Source organism: Dendrobium catenatum, unplaced genomic scaffold (assembly GCF_001605985.2).
Source record: "Dendrobium catenatum unplaced genomic scaffold, ASM160598v2 fragScaff_scaffold_390, whole genome shotgun sequence".
NCBI lineage: Eukaryota > Viridiplantae > Streptophyta > Magnoliopsida > Asparagales > Orchidaceae > Dendrobium > Dendrobium catenatum.
The window spans coordinates 4,342,722-4,353,984 of record NW_021318852.1 but is presented as its reverse complement, the minus strand read 5'-3'; the positions used below and the strand labels follow the sequence as shown (position 1 = coordinate 4,353,984).

The 11,263-nt window shown below is 34.8% G+C and overlaps 1 protein-coding gene across 1 annotated transcript; it reads left to right on the top strand.

The window, feature by feature from the left end:
• The first annotated feature begins 1,700 nt into the window (after positions 1-1,700).
• LOC110107791 (60S ribosomal protein L8) lies at positions 1,701-9,005 on the top strand. The gene is made up of 2 exons (XM_020838170.2): positions 1,701-2,226; positions 8,447-9,005. Exons 1-2 carry the CDS (start codon positions 1,787-1,789, stop codon positions 8,790-8,792), a joined length of 786 nt encoding a protein of 261 aa, XP_020693829.1. The 5' UTR covers positions 1,701-1,786; the 3' UTR covers positions 8,793-9,005.
• Positions 9,006-11,263: the final 2,258 nt, after the last annotated feature.

Here is an 11,263-nt window from a genome sequence, read left to right as displayed (position 1 = left end):
GCCACACACTTAACTTTAGTATTAGTAAGGCTAGCGAAACAGTTTAATTTGTCCAATATATGTTTGATGAAAGAGTCATTATTGCCCGTTAGTATGATGTCGTCAACATAGATTAGAATATAGACGGTGTATTTATCTTTCTTGTATATATATATATATATATATATATCTATATATCTATTTCTTTGTAAGAACAAATCTCTGATGTGATTTTTTATGTGTTAAAACTTATTTTATACTCCTTTTACTTCATATCATACTAACAAAAAAAATTTTAGACAATCAATTTTTTTTACTTCATACTCATCTAAATAAAGGCGGTTCGTAAAACACGGGTGTTTACACTCCTCTTTCCTGTTCCTGATTCTATTTAAGAATACCTTAGTTTTGATTTCGTTTTGGGCCTTCCCCATACACAACAAGGAGCTGACTCAATTATGGTGGTGGTAGACCACATTTCATCTATTGTAAAAAAAAAAAAAAAAACATGTGATGATGTTAATATTACCTAACTCTTCTTCAAGAAAATTATTAGTTTACATAGCCTGCCACATTGTCTTACTTTCGATCGTGATGTTATATTCATTATTATTTTTTGCAACAGCTTTGAAAAAGCTTAAACACTGATATCAAGTTAGGCTCAACATACCACCCTCAAATTGACGACCAAACTGAAATTATTAACATAATGTTGGGCAATATGTTGCGTTGTCTAGTTTAACATCATTCGAAACGTTGGGTTGAAGTCCTTAGCCAGGTTGAATTCACTTACAATTCAATGTCAAATCGTTTTGCATGTTCTTATCCTTTTAACATTTTTTTTTTATTAAAATGCCAAATCACTTGGTGGATCTTGTTGTCTTACCTAAATACCATAATACAGCTAATGCCAAAACAATTTCGCAAATTACATAAGTCATACAAGTTGTGCGGGATAATCTTCAGGACTCTAATTCAAAATACAAATAGCAAGCTGATCTTCATAAGCAAGCCAAATGTTTTTAACCCAGTCATGCTACGCATGTGTAAAGAGATAATTCCTTTAGCCACTTAGACTAAACTCAACCATAAAAAAATCGGTCCATTTCCAGTACTCCATCGCATTAACAGCAATGCCTACGCCATTGATCTTTTATCCAGTTGTCACAAATCTTCTATATTTAATGTGCCAAAAGCAAGTTCATGTGAACCGAGAGAGAACTGATGTAGCTAGGCACATCACATCATTCTTTAAGGTTCCGCTACTTTTTTTTCATGATTATTTTCAAAGAATACACTCGCTTTTATGTTTATGTTAGCTTTGATTAGCTATATTGTACTACTAATAGTTGAGGTTATATATATATAATTCAGTAGGAAAATTGCTTTATTGCTACTTTTGTTTGGTTTCTCCACCATTTGTTAGTTTCTCTCTATAAAATTCAGTAGGAAAAGAAGACGATTATGTTTTTTGACGGAAATTGTATAATCATATTGATAATTTAATCGAGTAATTAAAAAAAGTTTAATTCGTAAATGAACAAATAAAAAGAATTATAAATTTTTATTATATAATATTTACATTTGTATAAATAAGAAAAAATGCACTATTTTTTTTATGAGATAAGCTACAGTTTGATGTGGTTGTTATTATTTGAAGTTAAGAAAATGAGTATTTTTATTATTGATGTTCTTATAGCCAGCATTTTAGGGCAACAAAAACACAGGCATAAGTGCATAACTAATCCATTATCGAGCGTCCCATTAGCATCGCCCTCTCTCTTCCCATATCTCCGCCGCCGTCAAGATGGGTAGGGTCATCCGAGCCCAGAGGAAGGGAGCAGGATCAGTTTTCCGATCCCACACCCACCACCGTAAAGGCCCAGCTCGTTTCCGAAGCCTCGACTTTAGCGAGCGCAATGGCTACCTGAAGGGCGTGGTGACCGACATCATCCACGACCCCGGCCGCGGGGCTCCACTTGCGCGCGTAACTTTTCGTCATCCATTCCGTTACAAGCACCAGAAAGAGCTCTTCGTCGCCGCCGAGGGCATGTACACCGGCCAATTCGTGTACTGCGGCCGCAAGGCGTCTCTCATGGTCGGGAATGTTCTTCCTCTCCGATCTATACCCGAGGGCGCCGTTGTATGCAACGTAGAGCACCATGTTGGTGATCGTGGCGTTCTCGCGAGGGCGTCCGGAGATTACGCGATCGTCATCAGCCACAACCCTGATAATGGGACGTCTAGGTCAGATTTGAACTGATGCGGTTGGATCTTGAATTTTTTTGTTCCTTTTTTATGTCAGTTGTTGCCAGGTATTGAGCATGGTTTTAGGTCAATGGAGCTTTTTTGTGCATTTTAAATTTCTTTTATTAATTTGAAAGCAATTGCTGCACTCTCTTAAGTTAATTTGATAATTTTTTTAATTTCTGCTTAAATTTTAAGCTTTCCTGACTGATTTGTTCTGGTCATTTAGACCAATTGTTGATATGCGAAGTATGTCATTTGCTTGATTGTTCTGTTTGTTATTTGTTTTTTAACTTATCTGAATATGATACTCTGTTTTCTTATTTTTATTTTTTCTAGACTGGGAATGCATGATTTTAAGCTTTGGTTTGAATGTTGATTCAATTGTTTGAAGATTGCTGAAACTATGATTGCCGACTCATTAATGTTAACGAGGACTGGTACCTTCTGTTGGCTACTCCTAGTTCAAGTCATCTTGTAACTGCTTGATTTTATTACCTTATTTTCACCTACGAAACAACAATTTATTAAGATACTTTTAGTTTTTAGAAACACTATTCAAAACTGCTTGATTAAAGATAACGGAATGTCTTTTTATAGTTTTGCTGTCATAATGCTATCCCATATGTTTAAGTTGGATTGGTTTGCTTATGGATCCTCATTCTCCCTTCATTCTTTGTGAATGTTGTAGGAGGTGTTAAATCCTTTTTGAACAAATTGTTTCATACAGCTTCCATCTTACCTTAGGTTTATCACTTTCTTTGTGAATTATCCACATTATATTTTCTTGCCTATCTTATTAGGGCATCCTCTATCCCCTGTTATATGCCTAGACCACCTGTGTATTTTTTGCCATTTTATCATCAATAACTGTTTATCTAACCCACGCCGTTTTTATCTAATGTTATCTTTTTCAAATCTATCATTTATGTTTTTACCACATGTCTACTTAATTATCTCTGATGGTGATCAATTTTGCTACACAATTTGGCTATCAATGTCATTTTTGTTGTCAAAGCTCAAAGCCGTGGAAGATAATCATTCTGTTTGATATTTATGAAATCTGACTTTAATTTTTAACAATGTTTTTTTATTGCATATTACTTTTGATGCATTTCTTTGTTCGTTACCTATCTTTCTAAAAAGCACATTGGTAATTTACATCATTATGGTGCTTAATCCCTCTAGAATATGATTAATCCATATATAAAATCTAAATGTGTCAATGATTGATTTTAGTGTGGCTAACTTATTATTATTTTTAAATTTATGTGATCAATAAAGATACAAATGAAATGGTTTGCTTGTGTTGCGATAATATGTGAAATTTGTAAAGGATAATCTCAAGTATTTATGCAAAGTGAGCAAAAGAGAGTACAAAGTGATGAACTTTATCCTAAAAAATTAGCCCAACTTTAATAAAGATTATATTAGATTGCATAGCACATTCAAATCAATATTGTTGGAGAAATGCTGCAAATGCAAATTCTACTATTAGTTACTGTTTTCCTTGACTTTGATAGAAGATGGTTGAAGCTCAACATGCCCAAATTTCTTGAAAGAAAGTTGTTGGCTCTAGGTGTCACGTGCTGGGTTTTAAGATGGGGCACGGAAGATGTATTTCGGTGGCTCAGGATTAGAAGGAGATTGGTAATGTTAGAGGTGTAGTGAATGGATTGTGCAAGTAATATTAAAGGTAGAGGTACAAAGACGGCTTGTGAGCGGTGTAGGGTCATGTGCAAGTGGCATGTGATCGACGATATGGTAGTGTCATTTTTGAGCGGGTGCTTACATGAGCAATTACATAGGGCTTCTTGTGGATGCAAGCTCTAGATAGAGCGTGTTGCTTTAGTGGATGCATAAGTGACTATATTGAAAGTTTAATAGATGGTTGTGAAATTGATTGAACTATTGAATGACACACCAAGAGGAGGGTGAATTGGTATTTTTAATTTTTTTTCCAAAAAAGCTTTTATTTTTGAATTAAACAACAACTAATTTCTGATTTATAAAGAGGAAGTAAATACTAAAACAAATATTAACTTTTATTTTCTGATTTTGTAAAAAAAATTATTTTTTTACAAACAAAGTCTAAACTCAATCAACCACACATTGCAATAATTACTAAACTCAAACCAGATCGTATAAAGTAAATATGTAAGATAGTAAAATGCTTAAAATAAATACAAAAAAGAAAGAAAATGTGAAATAAATTTTTATAGTGGTTCGATCAACTTAACCTATGTCGACTCCCCGACATCCTCTTTGGGTATTGCACTAAACATTTAGTGACTCTTATTTAGATCTCACAGCTAGGCAGAGAGGACCTTACAAAATATCTTCGACCTCTTCGATTTGGCTGAGAACTTGATGCGGACATCGGCACGAAAATCTGGCGCATCTATCACAGGAGGCGTCGTAAATCGACGGCTATGATTAAAGTTGTCATTTATGAATTATTTTCTGCATTTTAGTTTCTATTTTATGTTATTTTCTATTTTACCCCTAGGTTAATTTATTTGAGTGTTGTGGCCCAAGGGGTAATTTTGTAATTTTTTATTTTCTCATGTTGTGGCCTATATATAGGGCATTTAGCTATTGTAATAGGATGATGAATTTGATATGAAAATTTTGTGTTTTTCACATTTGTGTTCTTCTTGAGAGAGGACGAGAGTGAGATTCCTATGGGAAGGAATCGAAGTTGTCACCAGCCGCAGGATGGGTCCGGGCTCGTGAATTGAAGTCCCTTGAAGAAGGGCAACGTGATAGGAAGTGCTTGTATTCACAAGCAATCCTAACCCAAATCAAGTATCAAATAAAGAAAAACTGCTGTCCACAGCAGGAAAACAGCCCCAAACCAGAGAAAATCTGAGAGAAAACGTGGGAGAAACGTAGGAAAAATAATTGCAAACACTTTTATTTCAATAGAGGATTAAAAGCACTTGCAAGATACAACTTTCCTTCAATTCGAGAGGAAGGAAGAACTCTCCAACGATCTCCGGCAAAGCCAATTTAAGAATTAATACACTTAAGTAATTGGGGCCCACTTATTTGAAATCAAACCCCTCTCCCCTCCCCATTATTCTTTGCCATTAATGACTCCTTAATCACTCCCTGAATTTTAGTTAATTCGAATTCAAATTGAGAGTGATTTAATCCAATCAATCCTAATTGAGAGCTATTAATTGAAACAATCTCAATCCCATCTAATTTCAGCCCAGCCTAAAATCTGTCCAGATTTCACTGTTTCTCCTTAGGAAGTTTTGGGGATTTGAATATACTGCTGGCTGAAATTCTTCAAAGACTTCACCTTGGGTTTCCAGCAATCTGAAGCTTCCTAGTTGCTGTTTTAGCCACAGCAAATTGCTGTCCAGCAATTCCTGCTGTATCCTGTGAGCTGTCCAAGGATTTCACAGCTTTACAAGCTGCTATACATGTCGTTACAACTGTTGTCCAGCATTCCAGGACTGGATAGTTTGCTGTCCAGAATTTTCTGGACATAGAAGTGTGCTGTCCATAGTTTCCTGCAGCCACCAACTGCTGTCCTGCACCCCGGGAGGTCTGAAATTGCTGTTCAAAAGCCTCCAGCAGCCTTATAATAGCTGCCCAAGGTTTATTCAAGCGTGGGAGATTGCTGTACAGAATTTTCTAAGAGTCAAAAGTTGCTGTTTAGACCCCTTGATTTGCTCTTCAAGATCAATCTCCTACCCCGTTCTACATCAGAACTAGAATCATTTTCACACTTTTGGTGAAGCGGAGTAGCTCAAATCACTTTCTCCCTTCTACCTTCTAGTGAGGCGGAGTAGCCTAAATCACTTTCACCCTCATGGTGAGGTGTAGTAGCTCAAATGACTTTCATCATCCTGGTGAGGCGGAGTAGCCCAAATCACTTTTACCTTTCCCGATGCAGTGGAGTAGTCGGCGACCCTTTGACAACAAATGTGTCTTCTTCCTAAAGCTTCCCTTAAAACAAACTTTGACACATGCAGGAACACAGGTGCAAGTTGGTCGGAGCAACCATGTGAAATTCTCTCTCACACTCCCTTGAACCCACAAAAATCTTCTCTCTCTCATAACTTCACCCTTCTCCCTTGCTCAAAGGCCTCTCTTCAATGCTTTCTCACAGAAAACTCAACCCAATTACTATCAAAGTCTTGTACAAAGTCTATTAAGAGAGTTTATATAATGGGATGCCAATATTCTAATTATTCAATTTTGTCGTCTCTTTTAGTACAATATGATTCATGAGTCATACACTATGATTAGTTCAGTTCTGCCCCGTTAGTACTGTATGATGAATAGTAGACCAGTACAATCAGTTCAAATCCTTCTTTGATTGTATGGTACAAATTTATGGTCGTATAGTACGATTATTAGTTCAATCGAATCGTTGTTTATTCAGGACAAACCCTGGTATGTTAAAAAATTGCCTCTGTCGATCATCCAGTATGATCAACTTTGTATAGTACAATGGTAAAACTTAATCAAGCCATATTCAATTGATTAATCACAGGAATTTAATTAGGCAAGGTTTTAAAATATTGTACTATACGAATAGAACAAATTTTTAAATTTTGAAATATTCCCTAATTTTAATTGGCAATGAGATTCCTGAATACAACTGATCATTATGTACGATTTGATTCATATAATGCGATTAGTTCATTTTAATTTCAAATTTTTATTTTACTTAATTAAATATTTTAATAAATTTTTGATTGTACAGATCTTACAGTACAATGTAAATCATCTAGTATGATCTTCAAAAAAATTAAAACATTTAATTTCACTCCCTATGTATGTGCATGGTTGTTAAACTAACATACATATTTTTACATACATGGACTGAAAAAGAAAAATTACACTCTTCAGTACATAGTTTAACTCACACACTTACAAAGCATAGTCTTGAGACTGAATTTTTAGTCTTTCTTCGTTTATGTTGTTACCTAAAAGGTTAGTTGTGCACAAAACAAATAACAAAAATAATATATAGGACTAAGTAGATCATCCAATATTTTTCGTAATCATCAAAATACAAGGTCGGGCTCTCGGATTGCAACAATCTTTCCTTTGTTTTTGATGACAAATACTGCTGGTTAGAATTGCAAGTTAATTTCAATTTGTCTCGCTTCACCGCTACTTCTAGCCACCATCATCATCACACCTAATCAGGGTCTAGGAAGGAATCTTGCTCTCTTGCTAGCCATTGGGATGCTAAAGACAGGGAATGAGGTTCCTTTTAACGTTGCTAGCTGTTGGAGCCGGCTTGACTTAATTTCATATGGTTCCTTTTAATTAAATGATAAATTAAGATTGCCCATCCTAGAATAATTTATAATAGTTATTTCTCCTATAATGTTCCTTCTTTCCTCATAAGAATTGTTTGGTAGGGAAGCGAAGCCTGTCTGTTGTCTGTCAGGTTTTCTAGCCATTCCGAACTTGTGGTTGTGAGAGCTCAGCGAGATTTGTGTTTAAGTGTTCTTCACATCTACCACTTTTTTGAGGAGATGTAAACAGGCAAAAGCTAGAAGGATAATTTTACTTGCATTTAATTATTGATAACAAAAAAGGACCTACGAAAAGCTCTTTAAAAATATAGTTTTGTTACTCGTTTTGTCACAGAGCTTGATTAAACACCTGAGATACTTTAGGGGACCTAACTCTAAACCTGTTTAATGCTTGAGAAGCCTAGTTCTAATTTACTCCATTACCTATTTATTATCATTATTTATCCTAGCTTTCGAACATTCAATAGTAATAACCGATTTTTGTGAGCTAGCAAGCATAGGACATTAGGACCCTTCATGAAGCTGCCTTTCTCACTTCAGACTGCAATGTTCCTCTACATAATTAGTTTTTTCTGGTAACAAACCTATTCATGTATTGATATGTTCTGCACAAATAGTGCTATAATTTTATACCTGGTATACTGGAAAAAGAAGTTAAATTACTTCCATTTGTCTTTATTCTTCAGGAAACTATGCTCCTTTTGCGAGTTTAAATTCCCTTTAGTTTGTTTTTATTAATAGAGCAATAGCGTTTGTTGTTTTATTTTTAGAACCATACTCGCATTTTATTTTGAAAGGTTCATATGATTGTCTACTTGTTAATCTCATGTGAATATGCTGGTTCTGATTCCTCTTTCTGTGGTTTTGAAATCTATAAACTCCATTGATTTATTAACCAAACTGACTTCAGCTCAGCAAATTATCCCCAGAATTAAGCTCCCTTCCGGTGCTAAGAAGATTGTTCCAAGTGGATGTCGAGCCATGATCGGCCAGGTTGCAGGCGGCGGTAGGACTGAGAAGCCTCTTCTTAAAGCCGGCAATGCCTACCATAAGTATCGGGTGAAGCGGAACTGCTGGCCAAAGGTCCGAGGTGTTGCTATGAACCCTGTGGAGCATCCTCATGGTGGAGGAAACCATCAGCATATCGGCCATGCCTCAACTGTTAGGCGTGATGCTCCTCCTGGGCAGAAGGTTGGTCTCATTGCTGCCAGGAGAACTGGTCGTCTCAGGGGCCAAGCTGCTGCTACTGCTGCCAAGGCAGAAAAGGGTTCTTAAAAGGTCAAGTTTTTAGCTTGCGCTTTTCCTCATCCATACTATTTTGGACTTGTTCTGTTCAATTATTTAAGAATATACAGTTTTTTTAGCTTTTTTTTGTTGGAAATTTAGCAGGTCTCGATATGGCTTTATGTTGGATGAACATGTTTGTTATATATTTCATCGTTTTAAGGAATAATTTGCATGCAACAAAGTGTTATTGCAGCAATGGTATATTTGTCCTTGGAAATATGGTTGATGAACTGCATGCGTGGTTAGCTGTGTATTAGGAGTCTCAATAACATGTTGAATGCTTGAAGCCAAGTCAGAAAAATGTTCTTAAATTTCTGCCAACACTGTTCTGTAGCTCGCCTAGAGGGTAACTATTTTGCATTCAGACTGAAATTTTTGAACCTGTTAAGATAATTAGGTGTGTTGGATTTGTTTCATGGCTCCCCTCTTTATAGATTCAAGTCATGTTTCATGCTACAGTAAAAGCTACATTTAAACTATTCATGCAGAAGAAGATGTGTAATATGTCTTGACTTGAAAATACTTTAAATTTGTAGCCAAAAATACATATGACGAGAGCTATCATTATTCACTACCTAAATTCATCTGCTGGATGGATGAAGTCGCCGCTCTCATTGGGGGAAATTGATAATTATATGATGGGATCGAATATGCCCATCACAGAGGATCAAGGTTGAATGATCGTGTGGTGGGGTAGAAATATGCCCAATAAAGAGGATCGAAGCTGGATGGTTGTATGATGGGGTCGAAATATGCCCATCATAGAGAATTCGAGGTTGAATGATCATATGATGTGGTAAAAATATGACTATCACAAAGGATCGAGGTTGAATGATCATATGATAGGGTCGAAATATGCTCATCATAGGGTGAGATAAGGCCATGCATGGAGTTAGAGTAGGGTTATAAGAGAGTTGAAATTAACCCGATAAGCAAATAAGTAAATCTGACTTTCACAATCTAGCTCATTTATTTTGAAAGTTGGAGATCAACTCAACTCTTTTATAACCCTACTTATTGAACCTGATTAATTAATTAAAGTCGAGCTCATTTTTATGAGTTTCGAACTAGTTCACAATCTAGCTCATTTATTTTGAAAGCCACATGATTTTGACTCGAGTAGTTCTATAGTAAAAGAAATAAAAAAAAAAAGTGAAATTATAGGTGAATTAGTAAAGAAATTATAGCTATAAGTAAGATGTAAATTTTAAATATGTTTAAGAATTTTGTATTTTAGCTTTTAAATTTTAATATATTTTATATTAATAATATTTTCTAAATTCGCTAGCACAAAGTTTGGCTCAAGATTTACTTATTTGCCTATCGAGTTTAACCAATGAGCTATTTAGTAAGCCGGACCTATACTAAATTAAAACTCATCTTGACTTAGTTACACGCATAGTCTATAAAATTTCATTCAATGTTATTATTGCCTCTCTATTTAACAGCCAACATTGGATCTAATTAAAATATTTAATAGATTAAATTAGAAATAATAGACAGCTTAGGAATAAAAGTCTAAAACTACTCTCTAATAATCTTAGAAAAAAATAAGATAAGGTCAAAATGCTACCTCAACAATTTTGGCATCAAATTAGTTATTTTTTTTTTAAATTAGCATTGTCTTTTAATAAAATAATATAAATGAATTTGTAGTAATTGCTTGTAGCTTAAAAAATATGAGGATAAATGAGCTGAGTATGAGTGAGTTGATTATCTATTTATTTTTGGCTAATTTGAAATTTGGGGTGTTTATATTCTGCTTTTGTTTGAAATTATTTATGAGCAAGTGTTCGACTCATTAGAATTTATCAAATATGAGTCAATTTCGAACAAATAAAAATAAATAAATAATAAGCCGAGTCATTATATAGAACTATTAAAGTATTAATAAATACAAAAAATAAAATAAATTTAATAATATTTGTATATTTATTTTAAGCAAATAACGAGCTAAATATGATAGATCTAAAGTCTATTCATGTTCAAATTCTTTAAAAATCAAGCTCAAAACATATTTTTGTAGACATGGGCTTCTTCTTAATGATCTAAACATGAGCTACTCATGACTAATGCATTTTGATATATCATCAAAAAATTATCTTGATTGGGCATGAATCTCGATGCAAAATCAAGTTGGAAGCTTCAAAAACTAAATCTGGGATCATCTGAACTCCGATTTCAGTAAACTTATAGTCAAATTGAGCGTATCAGAAATACGAACCCAACAACAACAAATTCAACTCAATCTGAGCCCAAATAAGTTTGAATCAAATACTTGAAGCTATGTTGGAAGGTTTAAACCACAATTTGGATTACCAAACGATTTTCAAACATGATATGCTTATAGTTGAATCGAGCGGCTCGATGAGACGGATCCAACCAACCTAAGATTGCCGAATTCCAATATCGCTAAGACCTTCAAATGTCCGACAAACGGTCCACGATCAAGGGATTCA